At 34.6% G+C, this 16,966-nt stretch overlaps 1 protein-coding gene across 1 annotated transcript in view; it reads left to right on the top strand.

The window, feature by feature from the left end:
• The window catches only part of SOX5 (SRY-box transcription factor 5), a 694,017-nt gene that overhangs the window by 542,513 nt on the left and 134,538 nt on the right, over window positions 1-16,966 (top strand). Inside the window, exon 7 of the mRNA XM_030939629.1 lies at window positions 15,819-15,939. Within this exon, the coding sequence (XP_030795489.1) occupies window positions 15,819-15,939 (121 nt within the window). The remainder of the gene's footprint in view (window positions 1-15,818; window positions 15,940-16,966) is intronic.

Below are 16,966 nucleotides of genomic sequence, written 5' to 3'. Positions count from 1 at the left end.
AATTCAGAAAAGTCATCAGTCATTAATTTTGCAAATACTGCCTTTCTCCATTAAAAAAAAAAATATTTCTCCTAAAATTTTTAACCAGACATTTGTTAAACCATCTTATTTTAGACTCTATGACACTTAACCTCTCTTTCATATTTTCCATCTTTCTGTCTCTGCGAACTGAACTCTGGTTCATTTCTTTGGATTTCGTTTATGGTTAGTGACATTTCCCATCACTTACATCTAATTTGCTGTCTATTTGATGAGTTTTAAATTTCCGTTATTACAATTTTCTTATTTTTTCTTTCCTTTTCCTTTTTTTTTTTCTTTTTTTTGAGACTGCAGCCTCCACCTCCTGGGTTCAAGGTATTCTCATGCCTCAGCCTCCCAAGTAGCTGGGATTACAGACATATGCCACCACACCTGGCTAAGTTTTGTATTTTTAGTAGAGATGGGTTGTCGCTCTGTTGCCCAGGCTGCTCTTGAACCCCTGAGCTCAAGCAATCTGCCCACCTCAGCCTCCCAAAGTGGTGGGATTACAGGCATGAGCCACCATGCCCGGCCTGTTATTATATTTTTCATTTCTCAAAGTTCTTTTCAATAATTTTTCAAATCTTCCTGAACTTCTTCTTTGTTTTTTTTTTTTACTTGTTACTAATTTTTATTGCAACTTTTTTATAAGCAAATATTTTAAGCATGTTATTTTATTTTTTATCTGATTATCCACTACTTCCATATCTTTGGGTATCTGAATCTGCTGTTTTCCTTATTCTCCTTCACACATGCTGAATCATTCCTTATGTATTAAATATTGTTAAATTTAAATTACGTATTAATGTTTGGCTGAACTTCATCTGTGGGAATCGGAGTATCTAAATTGATGCTGCTTAAATATTGAACTGAGTTATTCTACAAGTTTCTAGTAAGCAGTACAAACTAGGAAACACTTATTTCTAATTTTGGAGATTGAGTTTTTACTGACCATTAAGAAGTTTTGGTTTGAACTCCAGATCTAAGTTAGGTAAAGTCTGTGTGATTGCCTTATAGTAGTACATTATTTTCATTAGCATTTTATTGCAATGGATGGTAGCCTTCATGAAATCAAGGCTTTTATTGTTTTATTCACTATAGTATTTTAAGTATTTAGGAATGTATCTGATACATCATAGGCAGTTAATAAATACTTGTCAAAGAATCAGCAGCAGCAACAGCAACAGCAGCAGTGGTATTCCACCAAAGGAACTGTAGAAAGATCCTGGTATCCTCACCTTTCTTAATTGCAAGATTTTCTTTTTAAACTAATCTTTCACCAAGGGAATATCCCCTTTGATTGTCCTGGGTTAGTGTGAGAGAGTGAGGTTTGGAGGGACCCAAGGCATCATCTTAAGTTCTAGGTGCTATCTACATTTACCCTATTCTTCCAAACTACTTTTGATTTACTAGATTTCGCTTTCTCCTACCTCCAACTTTCTTGGAGGCTGTGCATTTAAAAAAAGTATATTGTCTATTATGCATCCAGGATCTACTTGTATTATAGCAGAAAAGATTTCTAGGATATCTAATGTTAATGTTTAATAGTAGTTTTTTGTAACCATTAGCCATACTTTAGAAGAATTTACATGCTGAAATAATTATTTTCATGCTGTGTCAAAGTTTTTGCCATTTTTAATATTTTTATGTAAGTTATAATTTATTTTGATATTTAAGATTAATTTATAATTATAATTTATTTTGAAATGTAAGATTTATTTATAAGTATTTTATCTTTTGCTCAAGTGAAAGTATAGTGATTAAAAGTCTAGTTCATAGGTAGGCTGGCCTGGATTTGAATTCCAGCTCTTTTACTTGCTATCTGTTTGACTTTAGGCTTGCCTCAGTTTCTTTATCTGTAAAATAGGGGTGATGAAAATATTTATCTTATAGGGTTTTTGTGAGTTTCAAAGAGTAAAGATAGAATTGTGCAAAGGTCAACACAGAAAAAAATGCGTTATAAAAGAAGCTGAGGGAAACAGAATAGGTACTAACATTAACAACTGCCCATCAAAGTCCTTTTGGTAGAGGGCAAGTGGATGGAAAGAATTCATGTTGTCAGTCTATGTTCTCTTTTCATCCCATAAAATGTCTATATAACATTAGAATTGCCATAATTTTGATGACAAAGGAAAATTATTTCTAATTAAGAAAGCAGTCTATAGAATTAGTAAGATACCCATGGTATTACATAATTCATCTTTATTTAAATATTGTCATTATGTGTAGGCAGGTTACAGTGCTTTGTGCTGGAAAGTATAAAGTAAATTTAGCAAAGTAGTAAAATTAGCCATACTTTGCTCAGATTTTTGCAAGTAATGTGCTATTCCTTATTATTGGATATATTTACAATGGTAGATTGTATAATATTTCTTCTTGACTAGAAGATATAAAAACTCATGATTACATAAATGACACTATGTTCAATGGATTGTCCAATTACAAAAATATTTCACATTTTCAGCTCAAGAAACATCTACCATGGCCTTTTTGGTAATTTCACACATGTTTTATTTTCAGTGACAAGTGTTCTAGTGAGTGGCAAACTGCTAGTGTGTCCTTAGCTATGGTATAGTTAGACAAGCATCTTAGTGCTGTGTTCCATCAGATACTGTGAGACTGCATCCATTATTACTCAAAGAGCATGATTTTTCACATCCTAAAGAATGGAACTAGACATTAACTTGGCCCTAATATAGTTGAATTGAGGGAGCTGTATTGAAATGTTATCTTTGTTTTTGTTTGTGGGAATGCTACACTAAGGGCTTCTTACCGCTAATGTAACATTTTTCATTACTGACTCAGTATACTCTGCATGCTACAAACAAATAAATATCCAATCACTAGCCATTCACACCAATCTAGCACCTGCTAGCTAAAAAATAGAAATTACTCACTGGGAAATTTGAACAAAGGAAATATAAGCAGGATAATCACATTTACCTTCTGCAACAAAATAAGAATAATGCACAGAGTCTAAGGATGCAGCTATTGATTTGAATTTTTAATAAAAAGCTTTTCTTTTGCTTTAGGTTTGTTGGGTTTTTTCCACATATACAGATCATGTCTTCAGCTAAAGCTCTGTATTTCATGTATTGCTATATGTTCCGGTTATGTTACTTTATATTCCTGGTAACTGAAGTAGCAAAAAGTTTAAATGTGTTTAACGGCACACAGTCTCTCACACTTGAACTTATTTTCTAATTATTTCTGATTTTCTCATAAGCTTACATTCATTTCATATGAGTAATCAAGATTTGGTTTTTATCTTAAAGAACATGTAAAAGCAGTTCTTGGGTTATTTCATTAAGGACACATACGTTTTTTATTTCTCTCCATCTAATGAAACACACGAAACCTAACTGTGGGCATCATCAAGGCTGAAACTAGGATCTGAGGAGCAGAATGGAAAGGGTGGAGGGAAATTGAATCAATTATTTTCCATAGTTCAAGGCATTACTTTGAGGAAAAGTCATGAATCCTGAATGAAAATGGAATAAAGCCTAAGATCCACTGTATAATATGAATGTTTTAATAAGTTAGTAACTACAAGAAGAAACTAAAGCTAAAACAAAAGTAAGCTTTTATAATAGTGAATATCTTTTTAAATAATCACTTCAGTTAAGAAATAATGAGCATTTATTATGTTTGAGGCATTAAGCTAGGTATTGTGGATACCAATATGAGTTAGCTATGCCTTTACTCTTCAGGCAGCTTAGCCATGGAGACAGACACAGATAATGTCAACCTAATGGGAGAGTTGTATGGAGGACAGACAGGAGAGGGCAACACTGTTGAACACAGTAAGAACACTGTTAACTTAGGTTTTTCTGCATCTCCTCTTCCAGAAAATGAAAAGTGCCATAATTCAAGGCATTACATAGTTCATTATACTACATATTTCAGAGGTTTATTGTCTGACTTCCTCCATGTCTTCAAATGTCACTGTGTCATGGATTCCACATTGAAACCTGCAGCCTCTGCCCCAGCATTCCTTTTCTTCTGCCCTAGCTTCACTTACTTCACAGCACTTGCCTTATTCGTTGCAATGTCCCTAGAGACTAGAACAATACCTGGCACCAAGTGAACACTCAATGAATGAATGTATTTTGCTTGAAGAGTTTGGATAGTCTTCATAAAGACAGCGACACTTAACGCCGGGTTTTGAGGAAAAAGTTGTTCTTGAGTATAAAGTGTAGCTTTTTTAGGGGTTCATGGATAAAAAATATTCAGTTATTCATTTGCTTTTTTTTTATTTGTATATATTTAGGGTATACAACATGATATTTTGATGTACATATACATAGTGAAATGATTATTGCAGTCAAGTAAATTAACATGTCCATCACCTCACATAATTACTTTTTTTTTGGTGTTAAGAGCACCTAGAATCTACTCTTTAAGCAAATTTTCAGTATATAATTTTATTAATTATGGCTCTCATGCTGTACATTAGATCTCTAGATTTGTTCATCCTATATGACTGCAATTTAGTCCCCTTTGACCTACATCTCCCCATTTTCACCATCCCTGCATTAATGGCTGTGCTAATTTACATTCCTGCCAACAACATACAGATTCCCTTTTCTCTACACTCTTGCCAACGTTTATCTCCTGTCTTTTTGATAATAGCCATCCTAATAGATATGAAGTGGTATTTCATTGTGGCTTTGATTTGCATTTCCCAGATGATTGATAGGTATTACCATACCTATTGGCCATTTTTATGTTTTCTTTGGGAAAAGGTCTGTTCAGGTCCTTTGTTGAATTTTTTAGTTGGGTTCCTTATATGGTTTGGACATTAACCCCATAGTTCACAAGTATTTTCTCCCAATACATAGGCTTTCTTTTCATTTTGTTGATTATTTCCTTTGCTGTGCAGAACTTTTTAGTTTGAAGTAGTCCACTTGTTTATTTTTGCTTTTGCTGCCTGAGGTTTTGGTGTGATATTTAAAAAATCATTGCCAAGGCCAGTCTCAAGAAGCTTTTTTCTGTGTTTTTTCCTCTAGGAGTTTTATTGTTTCAGGTCTTACATTTAAGTATTTAATCCATTTTCAGTTGACTTTCTCTGTGTGTGGTGTATGGCTTAGGGTCACATTGCAATCTTTTGCATGTAGTTACCTGGCTTTCCCAGCACCTTTTATTGAAGAGACTATCCTTTCCACATTATGTGATCTCGGTGCCTTTGTTGAAAATTAGTTGACCTTGTAAGCCTGGGGTTATTTCTGGGCTAAGTCAGGTGAAGTTTTCAGCTACACTGTGCAGTCTGCACTCTGAGAACGGATAGAAGAATAAAATGTCTCTTGGCCAGAAAGAATTGTAGGTCTTTTGAGGAAGAGTAAACCAACATAGGCAAGATATTAAAAATGTTAAAGTTGTTATAATCGAAAGTTCATTGCACAGAATACATAGTGGTGTGGGAGATATCAGCAAGAAACGAGTCAACGTCAAGGTCAATGTGAGTATCAGATACATTTACTTTCTTCAGTAAATGCGAGTATCAGATACTTTTTATGAAAATTAGCCGGTCGGAGTGAAACGTTAACGTTTTATGATCAATCTTTCTTTGTCTTTGTCTTGAATCAAATGAAATTAGAGGTGATACAACTTCAATATGACTGTTGGGAAGTGAGAGGCAGGGATTGCAATTTTAGCAATGTTTTTATGTGCCTATATTCCTCAATGAGATGTTCTTTAGTCTTCCTAGTAGATTAATTGGAAGATAAATTGACTCCTTTATTTTTAATTTTTCCTGAAGACCATTGCATTGAGTCGGAAAAACTGACAAATTGACTTTCTTTTATATGAAATGAAAAATCAGACTATTAGGGGTCATTGAAAATCCCATGTCTCTTCTTGCTAATGGTGGAAAGTTAGCTTTGTTATCCTGGTTACTCCAGTTTGGGTAATTATATTCTGCCTACCTAAACCCCTCTTGTAATCTTGTAATGATTTCAAGAGACTTTGAAGTGAATGTGAGTATCAGATACTTTTTATGAAAATTAGCCGGTTGGAGTGAAATGTAAACATTTTATGATCAATCTTTCTTCAGTCAGATATCAAAAAATAAATTTCTGTTTTCTACCAAAATAGACAAAGCCGACTAACAGTTTAAGATCTTCAGGATAGGGTGTATTAAGAAATTAACACCAAATGGCAGTTACTATGTTAAATATCCTTTTATTTTATGCCAGGTACTGTGACGTTCTATTGCATCTCTATTTTTCTGCTCCATTTTCAGATTCTTAAAGTATTATATAGTAGTATATATATTATATAGTAGTATATATAGAGCAATTTTGAAAAATATTTTATGCAGAAAACAAAAAGCAAAATAAGGCACAATATAAAGACGAAAATTAAAATCAGCCAAAATGCCACCCTTGGTATAAAAATCTCTTAAGACATAATAGAATTTTAGCTTTTAAAAATTATTCCTTTTTGGCCGGGTGTGGTGGCTTATGCCTGTAATCCCAGCACTTTGGGAGGCCGAGGCAGGTGGATCATCTGAGGTAAAGAGTTCGAAATCAGCCTGGCCAACATGGTGAAACCCCGTCTCTACTAAAAATGCAAAACTGAGCCAGAAGTGGTGGCATGTGCCTGTAATCCCAGCTACTCTGGAGGCTGAGACAGGAGAATTGCTTGAACCTGGGAGGTGGAGGTTGCAGAGATCCGAGATTGTGCCAATGCACTCCAGCCTGGGTGACAATAGCGAAACTCCCTCTCAAAAAAAAAAAAAAAAAAAAAAAAAAAAAATTATTCCTTTTTATGGTGAGAAAATATTTGGGAATTAATTTTGTTAGTGTTTCTGTACTCTATATCTGAATCAGGATTTTTATATCAGGAAATTACTGTATTTTGATTTATACTTTGCTAAGAATAATCAAAGAATTTGTGGCTATGTGATCATGTGTAAGTCCCCAAAACTGTTTGTTTTCCTATCAGTTTTCCTCATTGATAAAATTGGAAATAACACCTGGCCTACTGATTTCTAGGAGGCTGGATAAAGTATGCATGAACTAGTGTTTGTGACAGCACTTTATAAAAATGCAAAACATTTTTCCAAAACATGCCTATCTCAAAGTACACTCAATCTTGCTTCAGGTATTAGTGAAGTTACATATTTTTGTAAGTTTTTTTTTTTTTTTTTTTTTTTTTACTAGCTTTGGCTAGTTTTTTAAATTGAGATATAATTCACATGCCATAAAACTTACTCTTTTAAAGTATATAATTCAGTGCTTTTTGATATATTCACAATGGTTTACAACCATCACCAGAACATTTTCATCACTCCCAAAAGAAACCTTGTACCCATTACCTGTCCCCAGCTCATCCCTCCCCACATTTGTTAATTTTTGAGATTTTTTTTAAAGAACTTACATTGAGCTGAAATTCAACATAAGAATACTGACATTTATATTAATTTTATATTACATGGGAAAAAAAATCACTGATAATCTAATATAAACCATTGGGTAAAACATCACAAATTAGAAATTAATAGTGAATTTTATTGTTTTCTAATCATGGATACCTAAGAAATATAACTGAAAACTATATTATATTTCATGTTGGTCACTATATTTTATGTTCTCATTCATTTTCTTGTAAATGACAATTAATGTAGTAATGCATGATATAAAATAAGATTGTATTAGTAGTATTTGCAAAGCTTTATTCTGTTCACATTAACAGACAAGCATACTCAAATGAACCATGCTGTATTGTGGTCAAGAACCACAATAAGTAATACAAATAGTCACACACGCTTTAGGAAACAAGTAGAATTGTATAACAAAGATTTTGATTTGATCAAGCAACAGCTGTGTAAAAATAATACTTTAAGAAATAGCTATATATTGAAATAATAACCCAATTTTAAATAATGAATTATCTAATATATTTTAATAATTACCGTTTGAATTCATTTATTCAGCTCAAAATGATTTTTGGGAAATGAAATAGCTGTGTTTCTCCCATATCTTTTCACCATTTTCTTATTTTACACCATGTTTTTGCAACCCTTAGGTTTCTATGATTAGCAACTTTTAATATGGAGATTATACCTGAAGTCAACAAATATATTTTGTTTAAGCATGTATTGCATTTATAATACATGTCATCATTTTTTGAAATTTGATGTGAATTTAATGTATATTAGTAAGAACTAATTCTTTGTAAGAACAAAGCTTCAGGTTTGAAAATAAAGTTTACTATTAGACAACAAGAATTTTTAAGACAAACCTGCATAGCATTAAGAATGAAATTTTATTGTGTTAAAGTAACAGAGGTCTTAATTCTATATCCTTTGAAAGTGGTTGTATCCTAGTAACACTGCCAACAATAAACACATCATGCAAAAGTAAAAATGCAGTAGTGAAATGAGGCATTGAAAGAAGGAGTCAGTGACCATATAATATTTCAGTTTCTATTATATCTAGTAGCAATCTGGTTAAAAAGAAATGACAGTTGCCCTGAAGGAAATAAAGTAGAGGTATTATTGTAGTAGTAGTTTAGAAAGAAAATTGCACTGTGTCTTGACTGGATTATTTCTCTATCCTTGCAAACTATCTTCACCTCTCTGTGGTGCTGCTTCTTGCCTTCTTTATACAAATTGAGTTTGTATCATATAAACTCATAGGGCCCAGGGGCCCTTTGGTGACAGGAAGGAGGAGGAAGAGGGGAATTAGAAAAAGAAAATGTGACAGGCAGTTTTGAAAAGAAAAGCAATTTTCCTTGTGGGTCTATTCCTAAATAGGAGTTCTTCAATGCAATATTTTGCTTCTGCAGAGCAGTCAGTCAGAATCAAGTGCATGCTTGTGCTGTTTTGTGGGGCTTGGCACTGACAGGTTTCATTTAGGAGGGGTAGGAATACAGGGGGATTGGATGTGGGGAAGTTAGTATTTTGGCTATATCAGCCCTGGAGGCAGAGTTAGCACTTGCTATGGGACAAAAGTATTTGTAGTCATCAGATAACTTTGCAGTCAGCTTCAATAGCATCACTCCTTTTTTTTTTTTTTTTTTTTTTTTACTTTTTTTTCCACTTTGGCAGCCAAGCTCTTAGTAGAACCATCTGTCTTTCTATTAGTATTTTTGAGGCCTGTTTTGAAGCCACTTTGCTTGGCAAAGTCACTTTCATCCTTGGAAACGATTTTTAAAAAAAGTTCTGTGGCTTTTTGCCGAAGAAGAGTACTATGTAAAAAATCCACATGGCTGTTCATTTTTGTTCTAAAAGAATATGGCTACTTTGTCTTTGTCTTGAATCAAATGAAATTAGAGGTGATACAACTTCAATATGACTGTTGGGAAGTGAGAGGCAGGGATTGCAATTTTAGCAATGTTTTTATGTGCCTGTATTCCTCAATGAGATGTTCTTTAGTCTTCCTAGTAGATTAATTGGAAGATAAATTGACTCCTTTATTTTTAATTTTTCCTGAAGACCATTGCATTGAGTCGGAAAAACTGACAAATTGACTTTCTTTTATATGAAATGAAAAATCAGACTATTAGGGGTCATTGAAGATCCCATGTCTCTTCTTGCTAATGGTGGAAAGTTAGCTTTGTTATCCTGGTTACTCCAGTTTGGGTAATTATATTCTGCCTACCTAAACCCCTCTTGTAATCTCATTTGGATATTATATTCTTCATTTGCTCAGAAACTGCTGTGTATTGTTGCTGTGTGCTTCTAAACAGCTGCTATGCTCCCCACTGAAGGTGACTGAATTTCAGTTGTAGGTGAACTGATCCCTAACGATGGTGTGTATTTGAACACTATAGCACTCATCGGACTAAACTCTTGAGGAACATTTGAAAAAGTTTTAGATATTACAGTTTATTTGTAATTGTGCTGACATAAACCATAGAGCTGCCTTTCATTTTAACATTTGTGTGTGTAATTTAAACAAATATCCTACCATAAGTTTGTGCTGTTTGAGCTTTCATACAAACTCACATAAGACCTGTTCCTTAAGATCATGGAGTTCTTCCAGTTCTTTGATTCCTGTATTTTTCCCAGTCTGGTGATGCCTTCCAGGCCTCACACCCTGTTTTTAAACCCAAAGCCTATTGTTGATCAAAAGCAATTTTTATTTCCTCAAAACCTGCCTTTGCTAAAGTCCTCCAGTCCACTTCCCTTCCTTTGAATGCTGGAGTTCATCTTCTCTGATCCTCAATCACGGTTACTAGGCACGTTTTGAGACAAATCACAGAAAATGGAGACCAATTCATGTGGTCTCACCTAAGGTCTTGGCATCCTCTGTCACTCTTTAATTTCTGTGGTTTGCTTTCTCTTTCATTTCTCACAATGATCATCGAGAACTTCCTGGAACCTTGTTCCAGTTTTCTTCCTCACTCCCAATCTCTCTAATTTTCTGCATATGACCTTGCCTTATCATTGAGAAAATTTCTTCTGCCAGGCCTGATTTTCCTTACCTTCCCCTTTCTCTATCCATAAAGCACATCTGCCTTCATCCATTATATAGCTCCATTCCTCAGGGCCCAGAGGATGAGATGCTACTCTCATTCCAAACTAATCCCTCCACCTCTGCCATGTCTTCTAGCCTCCTCTGGAATTTTGGTTAGTTTCTCTCTTTCCTACATTTAAAACTCTCCATTTCTGTTCACCCCTTTCAGCCAATAAATGTGCTCAGAACCCTGCTACCTGAAAAAAAAGTCTTTGCTTCACTTTACATCTTTCTATAGCTACTATCAATGTCTCTCCTCACCTCTCATCAACTGTCTCTGAATAGTCTTCATTTGCTTTCTCCTTTTCATTGCCTGTCATTCAGTGCTCAACCTTTTACAATATGATTTCTACCCTCTATTCTAATGGAAGTGGTATTATTATAAATTCATCTTCTGATCATTCCCAGAGATGTTATTTTTGTCTCTCAAATACTTTCTGCTTTTTGTTTTGTTTTGTTTTTCACAATTAGTTTACTCCCTCAATCTTGAAATTCCTTTGGCTTGTTTTGTTTTGTTTTGTTTTGTTTTGTTTTGTTTTGTTTTTGAGACGGAGTCTCGCTCTGTCGCCCAGGCTGGAGTGCAGTGGCCGGATCTCAGCTCACTGCAAGCTCCGCCTCCTGGGTTTACGCCATTCTCCTGCCTCAGCCTCCGAGTAGCTGGGACTATAGGCGACCGCCGCTTCGCCCGGCTAGTTTTTTGTATTTTTTTAGTAGAGACGAGGTTTCACCGTGTTAGCCAGGATAGTCTCGATCTCCTGACCTCGTGATCCGCCCGTCTCGGCCTCCCAAAGCCCTTGGCTTTTGTTATACCATAGTCTTCATGATTTTTAAAATTTTTGCCTAACTAGTGTTATCTGCCGATAGGCTCCTTTTCTCCACCTTTTGTTGAACTGTTGTTGGAACCCAGATGATGTTAAGCTGTTCCCCTTTTTCCTTCAAATATTTTCTAGATTGTCTAGTTTATTCTCATTTACTTATGATTCCCCACACTGTGGCCTCTGAAGATCTCCTCCCTCAGCTTCAGACTGGAGTGTCCATCTGCTGGAAAAATAACTCCAGTGCAACATCATTCAGCCACCTCAGCCACATCATATCCAAACCTGTAGCCATCATTTTTGCATGAAAATTATCACTACTACTCTGAGTTTTTAGTTGTTCGATGCCATTCTAAGTAGAGTGACATCAAGTAAACATTATCTTTGATTTTGTCATTTTTTCATCTATGAGTACTGCCATTTTTTTTCCTTAAATATTTCTTTTTCTTTTTCTCCTCATCCATCACTGTTCTACTGATCAAGCCCTCATAATCTGTTCCCTTTTATTAACTTCCCACTTGGTCTCTATGGGCCTCTCCAATCTCTTTTCCATATCCACCAGAGTATTCTACTGACACTAATTTAATCCCTCCATAATTCCCCAGAGCCTACAGGGGAAATTTGTAGTTTCTTACCCTAATGCATATACTGATTCAGGCAGACCTCTCACCACTGTTTTCTTTATATTTTTTGCCATTCCTAACTGCTGGTAGTGTCTCCCTCACATGATGCTTTTTTCTTGTCCCTGTTCCTTTTCTTGTGTCTCTGTCTCTGCTCCTTACCTATTCAGGCCCTATACCTGCCGCACCTGCTTTCACAGGGCCTTTAGTGACTTCTCCTGGCTGTGTTAGGAGCCTCTCTTCTGTACTGCCATAGTATCCTCTACAAGTCTGTATTATTGGGTTAACAGGAGTGCATTATGACTATCTGTCTATTTGCCCCACCAGATTCAGAGCTCCTAGAGAGCATCCACGTATGTGAATTCATCTTTTAATCCCTAGTTACCACCAACTGCATATTCTACTTAGCAAATGTTGATTGAATAAATAAATAAATAGGGACGTAATGAAATTCACATTAAATAATCTTAAGAATCTACTTAATATGTTAATTTCTTGAAGCCATTGAATGTTTCAACAATAGAACATTTACATAAAATATAAAATATTTAACTATGAGTAATTGATAGGCATTTACTTGTTATTCATAAATGGGATAATATAATTGATTTGTATTGGATTCATAATATTTTAGAGACTATGTAGTATCTTGAGGTAGACACAAAAAGCATTAAGACAGGATTTTTAAAAAGTTTTCAAAATACAGGAAGTAGCCTCTTATGTGTATTATGAATTATTTAACCTGCGAATAACATGCCCCCATCTTTTAAAATTTACGACAAAAGTATTTTGTAGAAACTTAATTATAAATGTCACACATTTTCAACTTTAATTAGTGGTTTAAAGGAAATTTCATACATTCGGTAAGAAAAAAGAAATTAACAGTGATTAGGATTTGGAAATATTCAAAACTAGAAAATATATAGAATGAATTACTAACCCTATACCAAGTTAGTTTTAGAATCTACCCAAAAAAATATTGTTTTGATATTGTGTGTCCTTTTCTCCCAAATGTTGGCTAAATTTCCGCAGCAGTGCAACGAAAATCCATCAAGATATAGGAATAATACAGTCACTGCTCATTATTTATATGTGTTATGGTCTATAAAGTTGCTGTGAACGATGAATTAGTGAATGCTGAACAATTGCTCCTAAAGGAAGTATAGATAGGTTCTTGGGAGCTTCTGGTCACAACCTTTGCATCAGCTAATCAATACATAACTTTGTGTGTGTTGTTGTTTAAAAATACCTTTTTTAATATTTATTATTGATTCATTAACATTGAATTCACAGCCAACAGCAGGATAACTCATGCATGAGCAAAGCTTATCTAATACATAGTCTTCTCCGTAAGTCACACCACAGCCCTCTTGCCTCATAAACACTAGACAGCACTTAAGCATTATTCTTGGGAGCTTTTTAAACAAAAAATTATCAACAAAATTGTTACCTGCTTTGTGCACGTCTGCAAATGACCAGGAAAGTGGCATTATTAAAATTGGGTATGAGTAAATTTCAGCCAATAGGCAAATTTGCAAATATAGAATCCACAAATCATCAGGATTAACGATATTTTGATATGTGTTTTTAGTCACTCACATAGATTAGCTACACATTTAGGATTACATTTATTTTACTGTTTACTGTATTCTTATTATTTACTGTACAGTTCTCTACAGTCTGTTCTATGATAGTCTAATAAAAACCCATCACTGGGAATGGGAAATTAGGTTTATTTTTCATTTAGTTCCTTTATTTCCACCTTGTAGTTCCTCTATCTGCTACTTCCCCTCACTAGATTGAGTCAGGAGACGCAGTTCCAGTGTAAGTTTGGTTTCAGCTAAATATGTGATCTTGAACAATTTATTTGGCCAAGCTAGGTGTTAATTCCTCATCAGCATGATGATTATGTTGTTGCTGATAATCTCTAGGGTCTTTCTCAGCTTTAAATTTCGATGTCACTCTTTACAAGTGGATCTTGAAAAATTTAGACACTAAAACAAATTATAATACTAAAACAAATTGCATTTTAATAATTTAATCTATAAAAGACCGAAGTTTAGAATGCACAGATTTCATAAAAGCTCCAGAATTCATTGCAATTTATTCCTTAAAATACTAAAAATTTTATCTGAAAGAATATTATAAACTATTAAGGTATAAATTACCTAGATAAAAACCACCATAACAAGAATGCTTTATATACAAATAATAACCAATTAACAATATAACCAATAAAACTTTCCTTATATAATGCTTTGTAATTTGGTGTCATTCCTGAAAACAGATCTACCATTCACACATTGCTCTTCTCTCTCCCTCTGTATGCCACCCCCACCACCACACACACATTGCCTTCTCTTTCACCCTTCTTCTCCTCCCCTTCTCCCTCTCTCAGTACTTGCTGCCCCCCACACTCACCAACCAAAATCTCAGAAATAGCTCAGAGGTTTACTGTGGAAGATTAAATAAAGGAGAAATTGAAGGTGGGCTTTTAAAGTGAGAAATGATGAGAACTGTAAGAATTGTAAGAACCCTAGGAATGTGTGATGTGGCTGGGAAAACAAGAAAACAGATCTGAAAGACAATTCAGAGGTGCTGTTAGGATTAGTGACTGAATTGATATGTAATTATCTTTGTGTGTTTGTTTCTTTTACTTTTTTCACCGCCATCATCCCTACTATAATCAAGGCTTCATAGATGTGGGATTTTGGTTTTCTTGTTCACTATTGCATCTCTACTGCCTACCTCAGTTTCTTGCACATAGTAGATATTTTATTAAATAATTTACAAATAACTGTTCACTGTGTGGGAAGACTAGTGGAGGAGAATAAATTGTCAGAAATGTAATTTTAAACATGATCCCAAATTACCATCCATATATCCATCCATCAGTAAACACTAACCAATAATCATTTTCACCAGGGAGATCTTGCTTAAATATTTATTCAAATAAAACTATTGTAGTTAATGACAAATCTCTAATAATGTGACAAGGCTGCAGAAATGGTTACATTAGGTTATATTTCTAAAAATTCCTATTCAGTTCAAAGAAGATAGTGATTCTATTGTGCTGGATTATTTATTAACCAGTGTAGCCCCATACTCTGAGAGTGGGACCAGCAAATTAGAGTGTATTCCAAAGATGACAACCAAAACAGAGACCCTGTGGTCTGAGGAGTGGTTCAATTGCTTCCAAAGGGATAGATACAGGCAAAAATATTGTACAGAGAAAATCTGTAGCAGGATTCAAGAGACTGAATTCGAGACCCAGGTCTAAGTAATTCTGTGGCAAGTCAGTTATCTTTTGGCATTACCTTACCTCTTCTATTAAAAAAAAAAAAAAAAAAAAAAGATTAAAAGTTTTAGCTATTCTGTAATCTTTCTTCCAGGTCGATTTACTGTATTCAAGAATTTTAAAATTCAATATTATGTGTGAACTTGAGAATTTGTCCTCAAATAATGAAGAGCTATTTACATATAAAATGATACAGGTTTAGTTTTGTTTTAGACAGTAGAATTAGTCCCAACAAGTAGGATTTGCAGAGGGCGATTTCAGTTCATTCTGTGGGGTAATTTTTGAGCCATTTCATTAGTGCAATAAGAAAAAGGCTTATCATGCAAAGTAGTGATGTTTTCATCACTGCCAAGGATATCATGTAGGGAAATTATTCATCGTGTTAGAGAGTTGACTTAGTAATACCTTTCAGCTCTAGGATTTACTAGTTCTGCTGTTTAAGGTAGTCCCAAAGCATATCCTCAAGGCCAGTATCCCAGCAAGCTTCTATGTCAGTCTTTTAAATTGAATAAATGATTTTCTTTTATCATGAAATAAGGAGGGTGGGAAGAAGCATGGAGCATCGAAACTTCTTCTCTTTGATTCGCTCTATCACGTTCAGCAGGTTCAAGGTCAGCTGCCGCCATTAATGATTCCCGTATTCCCTCCTGATCAACGGACACTGGCTGCAGCTGCCCAGCAAGGATTCCTCCTCCCTCCAGGCTTCAGCTATAAGGCTGGATGTAGTAAGTACTGTTGATTTTTCATCTGGGAGTGGGTGGAGGGCAAAGCTTTAAATTAGGCAATTTAATATTACTGCCACGCCAAGAAATGAGATCACCTATATAGCATTTTTATTTTAAAGAGGAAACACACAGAATGTGTGGAGAAGTGTGTTAGTATTTAAAAGGGCTTAGATTAAGTCTGTGCTTCTGAAGCCAATATTCTGTATAACTCAATTTCGTAACTTCTATTTACAGTGTATTGTTAATGTATGAATGTAATTTGTGGATTCATTTAATTTTTTGCACAGTTGACATAGGAATATGCTTTTTACCACCTTTTTAACAGTGAGATAAACCCAAATTTCCTAATGTGAATGAGTTGGCCTTCTGTTATTTGTCTCCTCCAAATATTTACAGCCTAAATTCTCACCAGTCTTTTGAGTTCTTAGACCGAACCATTCTTTTTCTTGACTCTGGACTCGTGTCATCAGTATTCACTCTCCTTCATATTGTGAAGTGCTTCTAGCTCAGATTAGGGAGCACTTGTCTGACTTGATCTAAGTTAGGTCCCTCTCTCCTGCTTCCTTTGGCTTCTGTATATTTTCTTTTTCACTTTAATTGTAAACTTTCTGAAGGCAGTTGCTGATTCTGTCTTACTCATTGTTATATCTCAACTTTTAGTACAACATTCAACATTTTTGAATGAATTAATGAATGAATACGTAAGCAATATAGAGGACTTTTTTGAGCTAAGTGATATACTAGAATAACTGTTATATTGCTTATTAACTTTAGATGCCTGTGATGTCATGCCTTTTTCTCTTTCTTACCCAAATATAAATTGCACATTGTTAGTCTTAGGAAAAAATACATCATTTGAAAAAGTTATAGTCAAAATGCCAACTGTATTCTGTAAGATAAAAATAAGAACACATTCTAAAGAGGGGCTAGATTGCTAAGCTAGGTATCTTCCAGAACATCTTTACCATGGTCAGAAGGAAAATAGTAAAAGCAAGTTGATTGAAATATTTTCATTGATAGAAGTGAA

Source organism: Rhinopithecus roxellana, chromosome 10 (genome assembly GCF_007565055.1).
Source record: "Rhinopithecus roxellana isolate Shanxi Qingling chromosome 10, ASM756505v1, whole genome shotgun sequence".
NCBI classification, from domain to species: Eukaryota; Metazoa; Chordata; class Mammalia; order Primates; family Cercopithecidae; genus Rhinopithecus; species Rhinopithecus roxellana.
The sequence above is the reverse complement of the archived record's forward strand: the minus strand, read 5'-3'. Positions and strand labels throughout refer to the sequence as shown.